Below are 18529 nucleotides of genomic sequence, written 5' to 3' on the forward strand. Positions count from 1 at the left end.
TTATATTGGTATACGTGCAGATGTACACATATGGATGTAGAGTTGTAATTGGTTACTTCTGACATTAAATTCAAGAAAGAAATATTGTGGCTCTGATTTAAAGCTTTGATTTTTCAATCAAGAATTTTGAGTGAATTAGAATTATTCTATAACCAATCAATTATACAGAGAAGTGAAATGCAAGCATACTGGCTAACAATCCATGCAGATCATGGACATTTCCAGCATGCTGCTAAATACGAAGTATGGTAATGGCAGATCCTCCCACAAAAATATCTGTTCTTTTCAAGCATGTTACTTAACAAGCACCATCTACAATTAGAGTTTGTTACTACTGTTTTGCATACCAAAATAACACAGATATTAACGGGCATTTTGCTGACTAGCCCCAAATTCACTAACACAACCGACAAATTTTTCTGAACATAATGAAAGAGCCACAAGATTCGCAAGGCAAACACTTTTGCTCCCCTTCACTACTTTCCTACAAATAACAAAATATTTTTGTCGTAGTACCATGAAATCAATAACCTTTGCTGTTCTAGTTTCACATGATCTTTTCACCTTAAGCTTCAGCATTATTTACACATGTACCTGCACCAACTCACTCACAAGTGGATTACAAGCAGCATCAGTGACACCGCCTTGCAGACAAATCAGCTCAGTCCTCCTCAGTTGCAGTCAGTTCAGATCTGGCCTTCCTACCTCCAAATCCGAACCACAACCAAAGTGCAGCTGCAAAAGCCATCTCTCCTCCCACTGCAGGTCCTTCTCTGAGACTCTGTTGGTTTCCTGCCAAATCATATTGAAGTAACTTGTCTTCACCTACAAGATCTTGCCTAGTAATAAATAATATAGAAATAACCACAATGTGCTGAGGAATTATCAAGTAAGTCCTTCTTAAAAAACTGGAGGAATAAGACCTTACATTACACCTCTCTCCATCAATTACAGCCCTGTCACATTTCACATGCTATGTCCTCCTCCACTTCACACTCCCTGGCCACAGCCTGGGACTTGCAAATTAGCAGTGCAATGTCACAGGCTCCCTCCTGTTCCAGCATTCTACAGGAAAAATGCAGATCGGGGAAAGAGAAGTATCCAGTGCTGGAAAACAAAGGGAAAACAGAGCCTGCACTCAAAGGCGCTTCAGCAAACTCCCAGAAGCAACTCTGCACCATGGTTGGCCCCAGTCCTGCAAGCTTGTTCGTCTATCCCAAAACTGGCATAGAGACTATAACATAAAACTTACACAATGCTCATCTCATAGTGGGACAACAAAGAGCACAAAGGGAAGGGAACAGCAAGCGTACAGGCTGAGTAGCTAGAGGATGCAAATGCACAGAAATCACCTTCCATTTTAGGGTGGGCTTTTTCTGACCTAGCGTTAGCCTGTTCAGAGCTGCTGTAAGCAGATACCTCTCCATTGAGCCCTGACTCCAGCTTTGCTGGGCTTGTCTAGCAACGCATGTTAATTAGTTTGTAGATGAGACAAGCAGAAGATTAACCAAACCCTAAACAGAAAAAATAAAGCAGGCCTTTTGAGACATAAATCTTGCAAGTATGGTTGCATCTAGCACAAGTCCAGATTCCTGAATGGTTTATGATTCTGTAAAATCTTCACTGTGCACGACTGCATATACTTAAAATCTGCAAAGGTAGCAGCTTCAGTTATTTCTAGTCAGCTCATAAAAATCTGTCTTTAGTACTTTTTTCCTAAAAACAAAAAGAAAGAAAACCAGACATACTCTAAGCTCAGTGAAAAGATAAGATTGTGGACATATTACCAATATGACTTCAGCCTTTATTTTGTAAAGGTTCAAAACAACACTAGATGAAAGTTTATACCTAAGCATAAGGCCAAAATGAAAGTGAAAACCCAGCAAATTATACTTCAGACACCTTGACGTATTACGCACCATGCATGCTGTCAGCTTCACTGTCCTTTCCTTTGCTGTAGGCCGAATGCTTGAATACCAATCTTATTAAACTACAACTCTGAGTTTATCCACTATATATAACATTCCAGATGTCGTACCAGCTGGGAACAGGCCCTTAGGCCATCTTTGGTTGATCTCTTAGTCACTCTCCAGCTTTTGCCAGGCATTCATCCAAAAATATGAAGGAAAGTGCTAAAAACAGATGTCAGAGTTAATGGTTTTTTTTCTTCATGGTAGGAAATACAGAAAACTTGCACCCTACACCTACTCTATGAAATATGAACGTTGTCAACAAACCATAAGTTAATTTTAAATTAAATCATAATGTAGCAAAGTTAATTCATATACTATTTTTCTGACAACAGGCCAGTCTCCATCAGTCTGTTCTTTGAAAATATTATGCAGTCATTTGGATTTTTTCAATAAGTTGGAAAGTCTTCTGATGTTGGCTATCTGCAAAAATGGTTTCAAGTCCCTCATTTAAGAAAAAAAAGTCATGCTTATGATGTAAACTAGACTGATTGCAATTCATGGTAAGCTTTACGACAATGCTGGAGTACTGGGAGTTATTAAAACCACACACTTTTGAGCTATGAAGGAGGAAGACCTGTTGGCCACATTTCATTGCACAAAATGATTTCAGCTTCCGCTTACTGCGGCATGAATGGGAGATGTTCAGACCTTCCCAAGAGGTGCTCCCTCTGGGGTCTTCCAGAAGTTTAAGCATGGAATTTCAAAGAACAGGGCTGGAAATAAGGCCCTGATCCTGCCAACACTTTTTCACATATGCATCTCAACTTCTGTGGGTATTTCACTGACATAGATGGGAGCCCTCACGTGAATTAAGTTATGCATGTGAATAAGCGTTCGGGCCCTAGACTGTAAGGCCTGCAGAAGAGAGGTCATCCATCGTATCTGCTCTAGACAGTGTTCCAACTTCTGTCCACACCAAAATATTAACAAACATATGTAGAAACAATTCCCTGAAAGACTTCATGGTGCTGCCAGCAAAACTTCCCTGCAGCATGCAGGAACTCGGTCTCGCACATTGCAAACTACAGAAGTTTGTTTCAGTTGCAGTTATAGGTTATATATAGGATGAGCACCCCGTCTGACACTCTGAAGACATCTGCTTTGGGGGAAGAATGTCTAAGAAATAGTCTTCATTTAAAGGAAGTCGTTTACACTGCATAGAAAAAGGAAAGCTGTTTATAAGAAATATTTTCATCCTACTTTTCCTCTCATTTGAGTACAACACTGAAAAATACAACACTGAAAACATGAGAAAAAATATAGCCTCAGTACCAAAGGAGCAGGAGAAAAGCAAGCATTAATTGGCAAGTTCATTGTTAAGTATAAAAATATCTGCAAAAAAAAAACAAAAACAAACAAAAAAAAACATTTTTCAAGTTGAATGTTAAAAATATGCAGACCAAGCTTAAAATTTAGTCCTAGTACATAAATTTGCTGCATGGGACATAATTCTGACTCTTATGTTATAATGCAGCATTACTCTAATGCAAGCAGCTACAACTGAAGCCAGTACACAAATGTAGTGAAAGTGTCATGGTTTATAGGCTAATTTTTGAATATATTACATGTAATCTATTGTCAACAGAAGAAAAAAAAAAAAAAAAAAAAATCAGTCCAATGCATTGTGCTTCTTGAATGTAAACTAGCACACTAGTGCAGTGTAACCTTTTAATTCCATCTTATCAAGTAGTAAAATGGAGGCACTACATCACATAGTACATACTGTTGTGATGCATTATAGGAGCTGTCTGAAAGAGCACAATTTGTTTCTTAAGATTTATGCCATATAAAAACATTCAGACAAAGACCACTGACCTCTGTACCGCACAGATTAGCAAATGTGCATATATTTAGCAAAAATGGTTTGAGTGCCATAGTAAACTACATTGTGTCAATATTTTGTGATGTGATGGATGTAAAACAATTAATCAATAGATCATGGCTATTTTTCAAACAGATCTTATGTCAGCATTCATGGCACATGAATCAGCTTGCTTATATAAATCTGTCAAAATTCAGTGATCTTCATCAAATTTACCAGCAGTTGATTCAAATAACAACAATTACTATACATCCTTCCATATCTTTTTGACACCAGATTTGGAAGAAAAATCATGATTGAATGTCTTCCTATGAAGTTCTGAAGCTCCTGCAACAATGTTTATGTTCTATAGCATGTTCCACTTTCTTTTAATAAATAAAATCAAATTTAAAAAATCTGAGTTGTCACAATATGGAAAGAGTATGAATAATAATTCACTTTTTTATTATTATTTTAATCCAAAATAATCTTCCAGCTCAGTTACTGCAAGTCACAATCAACCTCCGTATCCTTAAATCAAGTGCTGATAAGCCTCCAAGGCTAGAACTAACAGCAATGGTGATGGGGACCCACACAAGCAACTTGTGATGTTAAACATGCTGAATCAGGCTTATATCTTATATTATTTCTTCCACTTAGTCTTGTTCTGATCCTGAAGCTCAACCTGACTTGCCCATCCCATGACCTATCCAGCAAATCAGCTCTTTCCATAAGAACGAACCATTCAGTTCTTTGAACTTCTCCCTTTCCAACAATCACTGGCCTATCAGTCTCTTAAATAACCAATTAAGAAGTGCATTACTGCTCTTTGCAATGGCAATAGTTGTTTATAAAACAGTGCAAATATCCTCAGAGCATCTAGTCACCAAAGGAGAAGGGAGCTTGTGCTATTCATGGCCATACTGCAGCCAGATCACTGGATTACTGCACACAAACATTTATTGACTGAGACACAAAGAAAGATGGTTGCTGAAAGCTAGAAAATAGAAAAGACAATCCCCTCATTTTGTTGTTATATCAATAGATCATTGTTAACGTGTGTTGTGACACCTGGTACAGTTTGTTTCACCTTAGGAGCATTAAAATGCTTCAGATCTGACAGTATCACAACCTGTAACGCTTACTAAGCTCTGAAAATAATAAATACAGCTGTCAGCAGTGATCCTCTCAGGAGCCTATATTTACCATTTGGTTGCTACTGCCAAAATTGGTAATTAACGTACGTAATTTTCTTCCTTGTGAGCAAATAGCTTTTGAAGTCTAATAGTCAGTAGGAATAAATCAGGTTTACTGGCAATGCTGACACTTATTTTGAAATAGCATGAAGTGATAGAACTGTCTGAAGTGGTGAAGAGATTGTTCTTTAGCTGTCTCAAGGCTCGCTCATTACACAAGTGCTAATGATATCAAGTACCATTTTAAGCATTTCTAGAAACAAAGCCAAGATATGCAGATTTCTTTAAAAGAAAGCTTTTTACTGCACCTTCCAACACTAATGACACACAAATGAGAAGAGACTCTTTACTTCCAAGTGTTTATCTCCACTAAAGTCACCGTGACATCCAACCTGGAGCATTTTAATCATGTCCCTTATGAAAAACATGCATGGCACAGATGGTACTAAAATAAGGAACTTTAAAGTTTTGATTTAAATCAGTTTGAAAAAGATCAAAAATACAGAAGTGGCACCAACGATCAGTCCAAAGAGGAAAGAAAAGTGTATCAGAATTTGTATCTTCGTTTACTAGATATACGATTTTTTCCTCCCTTGGTCCCTACAAATAATCCATTTCTCCTAATCCAAGTCCTTTGTCCTCAAGTCAGTGGTCTCAGTCGTACACTGGCTCCAAGCTGCTCCCAGCACCTCCCCAAACAGGGATATAGAGCAAAACTTTATATATAGAGAGAGAGCAAAGCTGTGCATACCTGTACACCTTTGTATCAGCGAGAGCAGCCCTGGGATCTGCCTAGCACCCAGGGGGCAGGAATAACAGAAGCACCTTAAGTAGTTTTTGTCCTTTCTCATTGAAAAGTCATTTTGGGGAGGAACTTGAGAAAGGTTAATTTAGAGGTTGGTTTTGCTAGCTGGGAGTCCTCTGCCAATTGGGAAGGCCAGTATTATCACAGCCCCAGAAGGGCTAAGGATGCAGACCAATGAATTTTACCACAGAATTTATTGGATTCAATTTTCAGCCTTACGTACTATTCATAGAAGATATTTAATCCTAACTGAAATGATATAAAATGTGTTTTCTGCTCAAGTTTTATTATTACAGATTCCCTGTGAAGGCATTTATCCCACAGGAGGCAAAGACCTCAAGCAACGATTTACACACAGAGACACTTGGCAGAGTTGGACTAAAATGCAGTAATACTAACAAAATAAGAAAGTTTGTAGCTCTCAGTGCACAAAGAAAAAAGCCTTAATGCACAGCATTCAGCATTGCCACTGTTTTCTCTGTACAACCAAATCCTGAATTTAAAATGTTAGTTGGTACTTTAAGAAGTGCCAGCTTCAATTTGCCAATAAACATAAGTATGTTAAATAGTTTCCAGTTCATTAAGCAATCCACCAAGCACAAACATATATCACCAATTATATAATTTGTGCATATGCTAGTCACACGCTTCCGGCAAGCAATTAGGCTAAACAAAGTTTTTTTTCAATAGGATCATACCTACTGACTTATACAAATACCAGTCTGTAAGGGTAGTTTTGCCTGAAACTGTAAGTGGTTTTCATTCACAATTAATCCTTGCCTCCTTTGCTTCCCTGCTATTCCAAATCAGAAACACATTTCACTTGATTACAGAGCTAATTTCCATACCCAAGTTATCTTAAAAGTAAAAATTCTTAGAAGAGATCCAAATTAAGCCTGTACACATAAAGCATGTAAAAAAAATAAAATAAAATAAAAAAAAAAGAGGCTACAGACTCAAAAATATGAGGAAACTTTCAGAAAAATTTCTGCTAAATATACATTTTTATCTTCACAGAGCCTTACAAAGACTTGGCTCTGAGGTATCTGAACACGATGTAAAGCTCCTCAGTAACACTTGGAGGATGGGTATGGGGTACCACAAGCCTCTCCTCAGAATTTGTTGCTCGCACAAATGAGAACAGTTAAGAGAGCGGAACTACTTACAGGATTCGGGTCAGGGGTGTTTGTGCTCAGTTACTCTAATAGCGCTGCTTTGGCTGAATAAGGACTGCAAGGTCAGCATGTTATTCAGCCAAAGGGGAATATTTCTAACAATACTGAAATTCAGGTAGCCAGGCATTCGATGTTACACCACTGGTGTGTGGACAAAATTATCAACTGACTCAGAATACGCAAGTGAAATCACTGGAAGTGTTGTTTGGTGGAAGTTTTGCAGCATGGAAAAACACCCAAAATAGCTTGCATCCACTTCAGAACCGCTTGCTTCATTCCAAAAGAATCTTTAAATGAAGAGCTAATGATTGGGATTCAAGATGTTAAGCCTTTTTAATAGTTCTGAATGTTCCTTCAGGATTTCAACAAAAATGTCACGTCACGGTGTAACACAGAAGCAGAACACTGGGACGCTACGTACTAAATACAAATCTTACCCCTTTGTCAGAATTAGAGCTTGTCTTCACTAATGTGTTAACTGCAAATAACCTTCATCCCTTACACTACTCATCTACAAGCCCAAAAATTTCTATCTCCATTTCCACTGAGAGAAGAACTCATTGGGAGCAGCCCCACAGGGAAGGACTGGGGGGTTCCTGGTGCATGGAAAGTGGGACATGAGCCAGCAAAGTGTGCTTGCAGCACAGAAGGCCAACAATAAAAGCGTAGAGAGGAGAGCAGCTGACACCAAATCCAGGCTGTGATGCACATTTAGTTCCACAGGGAGATCAGTGAGGATGGCAGTCAGCAAGGACAGAGTGAAAAGGAGGTGGGAGACGCTGCTGAAGAAACATCAGTCTGGATGGATTCCTAAGACAACTTCTGTCCATGCTGTAATAGTTCATACAAGATGTAAAAGCCACAGCAAAACCCAACATAAAATGCAGGAATGACAATGGAGTATTTCCCCTCGTGCAGAGCAAGATACACATCAGGATATTCAGTCTCCTAACTTTTGCCTTCACTTTGTAGCAGATTTCTCTGGCAAGTCCAAAGAAACACTAGTTATAAAAAGAACTGCACCAGCCTGTGTATTATAACTTGCACATCTACTTGGAAACAGACTCATTGGCTTCTACCTCACCTCACATATCTAAACACACTCAAGTCTGAAAGTGCAGATTTTCATTATTTTAATTGCTTACTGGGTGGTTTTAAGATGCCAATATTTACCACTCTCCCTGACTGCTTTTTTTTTTTTTTTTTAAGATTTGTTTAGAAACACTACATTTCGTTGCCAAGATTGGACTACTTAGTGCCATATGTCTGATTCCAGAATCAGTTTCCTTATTATATGTTTAAATTGGTAAATGTCATAAAAATATAGGAGAAAAGTCAGACAGAAAGCTAAGGGATCAAGTAAAAATTTCTGACTTAAAAGATAACATTTATCTTCATTTTCTTTTATTTTTTTCCCATCCCCTAGCTGTCTCTTTCAGCCAGCCAATCTAAGTGGAAAGGTACTTCAAACATTCAAAACAACCAAGCTTTCACTGCTGTCCTTGTTGGTGGTCCGTCATATGGAATGGTTTTAATATTTGGAAGCTATGCCTTAAGTGTCAGAAAACAAGAACATTTTATTTTTGTAAGAAATCTTTCCAGTACTACTGGTCTTCTAGAAGAGAAAACAAAATCTTGTAGTAGATTAGAAGTTAAAAAGCCAAAAGAAATCAGAAAGAAAACCAGGAAACTTCCTTATGGCAAGGTATAACTTGTATCTTAAAGCTGGGGGAGAACTATTATTTATATACTTATTCAAAAATTCATTGAGAGTGATAGCAGAGGGGCATATTTTTTCAGTCTCAAATTTCTAATGGCAAGTGAAGCCTTTGGCTAGACATCAAAATCTATCTGGTACTTTGTTAGATTTAAATTACGTTGACTCAGTAGAATTTTAGAAATGAAGTGTACTGATGCAAGACATTGCTTGCTGGACAATGCAAGAGCTATAAGAAGATATTCATTGCACATACATTTCTGTTCTTTGGAACCTTTCAATAGCATTTGCTTTGAATCACCTGTTTTTGTTTTTGTTTTTCCTGAAGATAACAGAATGCGTCAAAACTACTACATAATATTCCATTCAGATGCCACAAAAATACCTTAGTGAATAAAGGTAGCAGTATCTGATCTATTTTCTTCTGTGATCACAATAAAGGGGAGTAAGAGATGTATTAACTGAATTCAGAAACTATCTAACCCAAAAATTTCATCTGCATGCAATTCTTAAGTGCACACACAGCAACCGAATATGCAAAGGGGTTACTACAATCCTGTGCAAAAATGAGAGCACCCTCCTTGCCAGACTAAACCAGAACAAAATGTACTGTCTTACATGTAAAACATGAATCCATATGTAATTTTCCTGGGCTAGAGCAGAGCACAGTGTGTTCCCCTTAATATTTACTCATCTTCCAGTTCAAACTGTAAGCTTTGTCTTTTCAGATAGCAAATACTTCTGAATATTCAAGTAACAGCTAGTTCTTTTTTACCGAGATTACTTACTAACAAAGGAATGAATGATCCTGATTAAACTGGCTCCCTGCTTGAAAAATATCACACACAACAGCCAAAGAAAACCCCTCTGAAACATTCCTGCATTTGGAGGTTGTAAGGGAACTAATCTTGGATCACGATGATGATGCTATATAGAAATAATACCCATCCATATATCAAACTGGAAATTTTATTGGAATAGCATTACAGGAGGACACACTTGCAAATATATGGAATGATCATTTTTTCTGCAAGGACCTTGCTATCTTGTTGACTACCCAAAGGACATTGAAGGTCACCAATCTTCTCCCACTCCTGCACAATAGTCAGGAACTTCTCATCAATTTTAATCTATTCTGTTCCCTTCTGTGAACACAGATGGAGGGATGATGTTCAGAATCGATCGGGTAAAACTTATTTTCTGATTTGTTGTAGCCAAATGCACAAGTTTATTTTACTGTTCCAATTTTCAAGTGAACTTAACTTAGTATGTGCAGGAATACCAGGATCTGCATCGATGCTCACAGGACAGCTCCAGCACACAGGGAAATGGAACTAATGTATATCCACAATGACAGCATAGAAAGTGAATTGCTGAAATTAAACCAAGTTATGGCGTGTAAGAATAAGTTATTGTGGTTTTTTGGATTAGGTGGCAACATTTCTATGCTGATTCCATTCTAGTTTTGGCTATATTACATATTTAAAAGTGCCCTGACACTTTACATAAATCCCTCTTTATTCACAGGCACATCCTTTTGAGATCTACCACGCTTGTCAGCTTTTCAAACATTAAGAATGATTACAAGATGTCCCATATCAGAAGTGGTGGTTTCATAAACATAAAAAGATATTTATTTTTTAAGGTATTTGCCAGTAACACAACAGACTCCAACAAAATTGAGTAAATCAAATGGCTCATAAGAAAAATAAACTATTCCTCATGCGTATCACCACCAATCTACAAAATTCAAGAAATTAACCAGTGAAGGAGTCTCATCCCCCACTTTAAGTCTTAATTCCATTCACAGAGCAAATGTAACTGAAAAGAGTACAGTGACGTTTTAAAAAAAAGAAAATTCATAAGTATATGAACATGTCAGCAAAAGCATAAATTGTAACTGCACATTATTATAATCCTATGATCAAAATCCTCCACAATAATTGTTTTCAAGTTATAGAAGAATTCTTGATTTTCACTAAGGAAGGAGAACCAGACATAGATCAGTCCTTATCTGGCTTTCAGCAGATTCACATTTTTTTAGTAAGTCTTGATGACCAAATTTCATTTCAGAGAAGCTAATAATAACATTAATAGTACATCTGCCATTATTTTCAACTTTCTGATGTTATATCACAGAACCATAAAACCACAAGGTTGGAAACGACCTTTAAGATCATCTAGTCCAACCGTCTCCTCATTACCACTGCTACCACAAACTAAACCAGATCTCGTAGCTCCTCATCCAGGTGCTTCCTGAACACTGCCAGGAACACCTCCCTGGGCAGCCATTCCAGTGTCTGACCACTCTCTGCAAGAAAAAGTTTTTCCTTGTGTCCAACCTAAACCTCCTCTGGTACAACTTGCAGCCATTTGCCCAGGTCCTGCTCGTTGCCTGGGAGGAGAGGCCAAACCCCTCTTCACCACAGCCTCCCTTCAGGAAGTTGTAGAGCGCAGCGAGGTCTCCCTTGAGCCTCCTCTTCTCCAGACTAAATCCCAGCTCGCTCAGCTGCTCCTCATAAGACTTGTGCTCTAGATCCCTCACTACTTTTGTTGCCCTTCTCTGGACATGCTCCAGGGCCTCAATGTCTTTCCTGTAGTGGGGCGCAAAACTGAACGCAGTGCTCGAGGTGCGGCCTCACCAGTGCTGAACAGAGGGGGATGATCACCTCCCTGCTCCTGCTGGCCACACTTATCATCACTGGGTTTCAAGAACTCAATCTTAAATTCATACTACTCATTATTCCTGCACTGATCTGTGAAGGTCTGCGTTGCGTTTGTGAAAGAACAGCCAGCTCTAATGAAGATCTAATTCAGATCCCAAAGAAATAGATGGAAAAACTTTCCATCAAATGCAATTGAGCTTGTAACAGGCTTCCGTATACAGCTACACTGCTATTTGAGATTTTACGGAGAAAGGAAATTTATTTTTTTTAAACCATCAATGCTATTCACACAGTCAGTCTATTTGAATAGACTGTTTGTACTGTCTCTCAGTTACATCTGATTTATTGTCTCAGCTAAAAAATGCTGCATTTAATGGAAGCTGATTCTGGTATATAACTTTCACAGGATTTTTCTAGAACTATGGCATTGAACGCAGCCTGGGTCACAGCTGCATTTTACTGTACTGTAAGTTATTACTTTGCCAGGTTTTCGTTGTTTGTTTTTGGTTTGTTTTTTTTTTTTTTTTCCTCCCCCTGGGGAACATCTTACATGTAAACTTTCCTATAGGTGAATCAAGATTCTCAAGTACTAATTATCATAAACATATTATAATATATTCAGCTAGCTTACAGGAGCTCCACACACTTTCTTCTTCACTTCCTTTTGTCCCCCTAAACAGCTTTTCATTCTAAAGTTTAGTTGCCTCAGTTCTCCTCTTTCTTTACAGCAGGCAGCTGATAAACAAGCTTTCTCTAAATAGCTTCAGCGAGGAGACAGTCTTTGAAACTCAAACTGCTAATCACTATATAGAATCATACCTTTTGACTGCAAAGCAAGTTTAGCTTTTTTTGGAGATTGCTTCCTAAAAAATTGCCTCCTCTTCCACTAAGACACGTACTGTAAGTGCCTATGTAATTCAGACTGTTTTGATGTGAAGTTTCAACTGACTTCTGGAACACATTGTGTATGAGTAAATTTCCACAGCATGTCACGCATTTCCTAGGTTTACTTCAGATCTTTTGCCAAGATTAACAGCATTTCTTTCATGTTACTTTCTTTACATTTATATCTATATTCCATGTTGAACATAATGTTTCAATGGATCTGGAGAAAGCGTTAAATGCCTAACTTCAAAACACATAATTTGTTGCTTTCTAAATACTCTGCTTCATGCATTATTCTGCTCTGCATTTGTTTCTTTAGAGTGCAACCATGCTCCCCTGCTGAATGCTTTGTAAACAGAATTTGTTGACATTTCACAAGAAAGAAAATGTGATTAAATACCTCCAAGAAATAAGTCAGTTAAGGATAGGTCAAGCAATTCACAGAAATTACAGCAACCTCTAATTCCACGCATTTTAGAGTACTATAAACATGCATTAACTCATAATTAAAACATAGTTGCTTTCATCTCTATTATAACATCTAAGATCTTCCACAGGTTTTTTGATCTATTTTTTTTCTTTCTAAGCTTTTTTATTACATTTATGTTACTATTTATTTTAAAAGCCTTCATTTTCATTTTGCTCTAGCTTGTAGCATCTTCTAAGGACGTTATGCACAGTTTCTTAATTTAGAGTAATCCATGTGTCAGAGTTCCATGAATGTGACTGACATTTTCACATGTGGCTTACTGACCTGGTCATCATAACGGTAAGTGAGGAACTGTTCTCCTGTGGTATCCTCAAGAAAACTCCCTTGTGGAGAAAGGGCAAACTCAGGCAAGAAGTATGCACCTTGGGACTGCTCTGCTCTTGTCTGAAAGAGATTCAGAAACATCACGTTACTGCTACTGCAGACACAAGACAAGACCTTAAATATGCATACAGTGAAAATGATTAGCTCTGAACTTCTGGGGGGAAAAAAAAAAAAAAAAAAAAAAAAAAAAAAAAAAAAGCTACATGTTTTTAAAGCAAATTAAGCAAATTATTTAGTGAGGGATATTTTACTCCTAAAGTCCATGACAAACATTCCAAATTCTTACAGAAGTTCAAAAGCAATCAAAATATCTCAGTAGCAAAGATGGTATATTAGTTACATAGGAGGTTTTAACTTATCACAGCTGAAAGATAGTGAAAATGACACTAAAAAAGCAACATGCTTTCTTTTTTCTTATATGCTTCATTAGAAAGACTGCTGCAGAAAACACAGCATCTCTTTTCTTACAGGACAGCAGAAGAGCAGAATCACAGCTTTGAAGACAACTTCTAGACCAGCCCTCCTCAAAATAGGCTGACTGCGACACCGAATTACTTTCCTGTCTGCAGGAAAAGATTGTTGCAAGGAAGAAACTGGATGGTGAAACCAAACACTGGGCAGAAGCCCATGAAAGCTTTCTAAGTCATTTGCAGTTGGTGAACTGCTTTTGAGAACAGTGCAGGAGAAGAAGAGCCTGTTTTGAGCTCCAGAGTCTGCACCTGTACCTCCAAGTTAGCCGTCTGACTCCTGGACCCTTATTAGACAAAGATATTTTTCCTAAGTAATCTATGCATGTTCAGCAGCCATAGCACATGTAGAAAATGCTAAGCACACTGAACACATACTGGTTGCATGTGCTCTCATTGTATTGCAGGTTTAAGGCATACCAGACACAGCATGTGTACCACACTAACACATCCTTCATGTTACTTTAAGGCAGGAGCCCTATCCTAGAAAGCTATTTGTTCTGTATGTAAGAGAAAAATGAGCAACCATATTTTGAAAGGAGAGTACTGGAGGGTCCAGCTGGGGTAGGCGAAGAGTAGGAAGAACAAGGACATAAAATTACCTTCCAAGAGATTGAAACCTTCTAGGGAAGAAAAAAAGCATGAATTGCACAAGTTACTGCTGGATGTTTCCCAAAAAGTCAGCTTAATAAATGGGGTTTAATTAAACTGTTTCTTATATTTTGACATATGTAATAATTTTACATTAACGGCTGCCATCAACCAGTTTCTAGACTGTTGGCTAGAGCTGTACCAAGCAAGAGGAGTGTAATCTCAGCATCAGATAACTGGAGATTTCAAAAATCATCTATGTCATTCAACCAGTTTGTAGCAGGAAAGAAGGCAAGAGCTTCTGTAGTTCCTCTCTTGTGCGAAGAATTCACTTGCTGAAGCTCACAACTTATCTCATAAAAAACAGATGACAAGTCATTCACAGTATGGGTCTGGAGAAGCTTACACTGCTGTTGCTTACTCTGTTCTGCAAAGATGAAGCTGTCAGCTTCTCAGACGGTAAACCTCATCATTCGTGACAAGCATTAAATTAACATATTTGTCCTAAATCAAGCAATCTTCATATAAACTAGAAATAGCTAGGACATGTCTAGACTAGGGTAAAAGGTCACACGCTAGCACGCAAGTTTGAACACAATTTTAAAGAGGATTTTTTTCATCAGACCTGCATGAGAGCACGTTATCATGACGTTCTCTAAAGCCTATTATACCAGCAGACTCAATTGTATGCTGTAGCCAGCTGATTTTATTTATGCCGAGGTAAATCGCAAGATACGAAGAATAAAACCTCCATTTGATAACAATACTTTCCCCATAAGGTAACAAAGAGAGGTCCACAGTTACAGCTTCGTGCTGAATCCAAGCTGGCTGCAGCTCACGCAGGCCTTGACAGGTTCAGCATAGCCCAGACACGAAGCTGGCTGACATAATCTGGCATTTTTCCCCACTGGTGTCAATGGAAAATCGATAGATCTTATGTGAGGGAATATGGCAATGATGTAATCCTATGATTTCAGCACAGGGCTAACGGATAGGAGATACGCGTTCTAAATCTCTAGTGGCCTGGCTTAAAGTACTTAACATTTCTACCTCAATGTCCCCACGTGAAAACCGCCGTTACAATGTCAAGTGACCTGTACTAATAGCGCTTTTTAAAGTTTAGCTTATATTTGTAAAATACTTTGGAAAGGAATAGTGCTAAGTACTAGCAATTCATGACAATATTTTGGAAAGAGCTGTCGAACTCCAGAACAGAAGAAATCCAAATCACTCCACCACACTTCTTAGAAAAATGTATATATCATACTGCTGCTTAATTTCCCATAAACAAGTTTGCCAGTAGGATATGCAGCGATTAACTGGCTTGTGCTTCTCATCTTTATAATATAAATATTTAAAAATAGAAAATCGTTGGACATTCATCAGTATTATGCTTTGAATATAACAGATGCCAACATTTGAAGCTGAAATAATGAGGTAATAAATATTAGATGAAAAACAAGGGTTTATCCCACACACATTCAATTTCTGTATCAAAAGCTAATAAATAGCAAGCCAGTGGAGAAGCAGAAGAATATTCGCTAGATTAAGGCAAGCAAGATTTCCAATAACAAAAAAATGCAGGGCAAAAGATGAACATTTTCTAAGGTTAAACAAGAGGCTCTAACTGGAGACTGATCTAACTGCAGCAATAGGCACTTGTCAGCATAACTCAAGTGAAAGAGGAATACAGCAAAGCATTCAGTTAAAAACAAAAATCTACTAAGGCTACAGTGTGTTGTCATGGCAAGCTGATGTTGAAGCCAAGTAAATACAGCTGATACACAACCTAAATCAAGAAGTTTGTCTTTAAAAAAAAATCCTAAAAATTCAAAATAATAAAATAACAGCTCTTATTTTTCAAAGATCCCTTCTGGATCAATGTAAAATAACAAAATATTTTCTCCGCCACAGGTAGAGGCACCTCAAAATAAGCTGCACGGTTCCTGTCTGAAGCTCTCCAGTATTTTTTTTCATGCATACGTTGTACTGAATTCAAATTGCACTGTTTCCTTTTAGTCCACTTTAGTCCCCACTGAGGAGTCTACCCATGTTTCTTTTGAGTCTTTTATATTTCTATGGGCCCTTTTGCCTAAATGCAATTCCAATTTCAACAGTCTGTGGGTTTATAGCATATTTGGGATCGGCATGACTTTGCTAATCTGTTATAAATTCACATTTTAAGCTAAAGGCTCTAAGTGCAGGTTTCAAAAAACAATTACATTTCCTGCTAGTGTTTTAACTCTCTTTAACGGCCAGTTTAACATTAATAGCTTCAAGTTAAATGTGTCAAATTACAATGACATCTAAGAAAGTAGAAGACAATGTAGCTAAACCAGATAATAATAATCACTGTATAAAACCTGTTAAAATTAATGCATCATATAGCAAGGAAGTGTGTACTGCTGTAGTAACAAACAAGACAATTTTAAAATTGGAAACATAAATAGATGCTTTAAAACCTTATCAGAACATATATCTTATTAGTCAGAAACTGAAAAAAAGAATAATAAAGTCTTCCATGCTACATCCCTCCACCTATATGATCAAGGAGAAATATCCTATGAAATAGATAACGAATTTATGTTCTGGGAAGTGTAAAATGGCACCATGCCTATTCAAAGGCTTATGCTTTGAGCACAGCTTTGATCTCAGGTTGTGATTTCTTCTTCACTCATCACTCTCCATCCGAGTGCTTGAGGATTAAATTACTCTTCCACTTTCAATTGCAGAAGGTAAAACATACAGCTGATATCCAAGTCTCTGGCTTTTAGATCTCCGTCCACTGAGACTTGCCTGTTGCAGCTTTTACTACTGCCTGATTTCATTGCTCTAAATACTACTCTGAATAAAAGTATTTTTGCAAGTGGAAGTTGGTAGATTAGAGGCTTTTATTTTTTTATTACTGCAGATAAGAGAGGGATGGTTGCTGAGTGCCTTCCACTAGTCATTAGTAAGTAGCATGATGAGGTACCATGGAGCGACTCTGAAGATTAAAAGGTGCCTAGTACCAAAAACCCACTTGATGCTATTTGGAGGAGAGGACTTTATTTTAAACTAGCTGCAGACAATCACACAGATTATCCATCAATGATAGGAGCACATTAGGTATGCTGCTCCTGCACATCTTCTGACTCAGTTTCATCCATGAAGATACTTATTAGCTTACTCTGAAACCACTCAACAACGTAAACTACTTTAACTGTGTTGTGTTTGGTTTTTTTTCCTTGAGTACCCAGGATTCACATTAATTATTGCCATCCAACTCTGCTGTAATTGCCAAATCAGAGCAATTAAAAAAAAAAAAAAAAGGTAGAGTTTCCCTCTGAAATTAAATATTAATCACTGCTTATTCCTTCCAAGGTACAGATTAAGAATTTCATCCAAGGATTTAAACTGTTATTGTAATTTCAGATAAATTGAAAAATGTAGTTTAGTCTACAACTATTGGAGATTATTTGATAAAAAGGCTATTGCAAAGTTCAATTGAACATCATAATAACATGCCATGACTCTATTTAATCACAGCTACTAGAAGACTGGAAAGTAATTGTTCTGTATTTATATATAAACAAGAGTGGCTTTAGAAACTGAGCTTTCTGCTCACAGGAGTAAAGATTGAAAAGATGAGAAAAAGAATAAATGTTTCAAAGAAATGACTTGAAGATAATTAGAAATGCACCAATAATCTTTTAGGTACAATTTTTTTTTTTTAATATTTTAGGCGCAATAGTTTAATTTTGGAGTTTTGAAGCACCAAAAACTACATTTTATAGGCAAAACAAGAACTACACTCATAGAGAAACCTAATGTAAATTGACATTACCAAGACTTAAATCAGCCCTTCCCTAACTAAGCCTATGTGCTTGTTAGAATATGGAGCAAAACAAAACTAACTGCTTTACTTGGCAATGAAAACAAAATGAAAACTTCCAAATGATCAATTTTGAATGCTAAAGACAACAAAATATCACAGTGTTCCTGAAATTGCATCAACATCTCGTTTTTAGAGGGGGGAAAACAGATAAAAGACAATGCTCTGTCACCTAGAGCTTCACAGCTATGAGTACCTGCACTGTCGTGCTCAAGGTGAATTCTGAACCAGCCAGCACAGTGAATGCACTTAGCTCCATGTACTTCCACAGCTCTTTTAGTAGCTCTTGTTGGAAGGGGAAAAATTAGTCATGGTATTTGAAGTATTAGTTTTCAAAAGCCATTTTTAAGGAAAATAATAGGAAAAAATGGCAAAAGTGAAACTGCATCTGCATTCTGAATTACTTGTAAATACATGTTTGTCAGATCAATATGCACAGCAAGTCCAACCGTATTTTAAAAAGCCTTCACTTTAATTGTTCATGTTAAGTATCTGCCCACTAAGATGTTGTAGCATGTCTGCCCCGGGGAACTAACATACAAGCTAAGTAGCAGTTCAATTTAAT

At 37.4% G+C, this 18529-nt stretch overlaps 1 protein-coding gene across 16 annotated transcripts in view; it reads right to left on the minus strand.

Annotated features, from left to right (window-relative positions):
- Nucleotides 1-18529, minus strand: part of ADAMTSL3 (ADAMTS like 3) — a 189204-nt gene that overhangs the window by 134992 nt on the left and 35683 nt on the right. For all 16 annotated transcript variants that reach the window (XM_042824305.1, XM_042824310.1, XM_042824300.1 and 13 more), the window contains one exon: nt 12973-13092. In XM_042824305.1, the coding sequence (XP_042680239.1) occupies nt 12973-13092 (120 nt within the window). The remainder of the gene's footprint in view (nt 1-12972; nt 13093-18529) is intronic.

The sequence above is a fragment of the Centrocercus urophasianus genome, unplaced genomic scaffold, assembly GCF_019232065.1.
Source record: "Centrocercus urophasianus isolate 14NV4802_14NV808 unplaced genomic scaffold, USGS_Curo_1.0 seq_23, whole genome shotgun sequence".
NCBI classification, from domain to species: domain Eukaryota; kingdom Metazoa; phylum Chordata; class Aves; order Galliformes; family Phasianidae; genus Centrocercus; species Centrocercus urophasianus.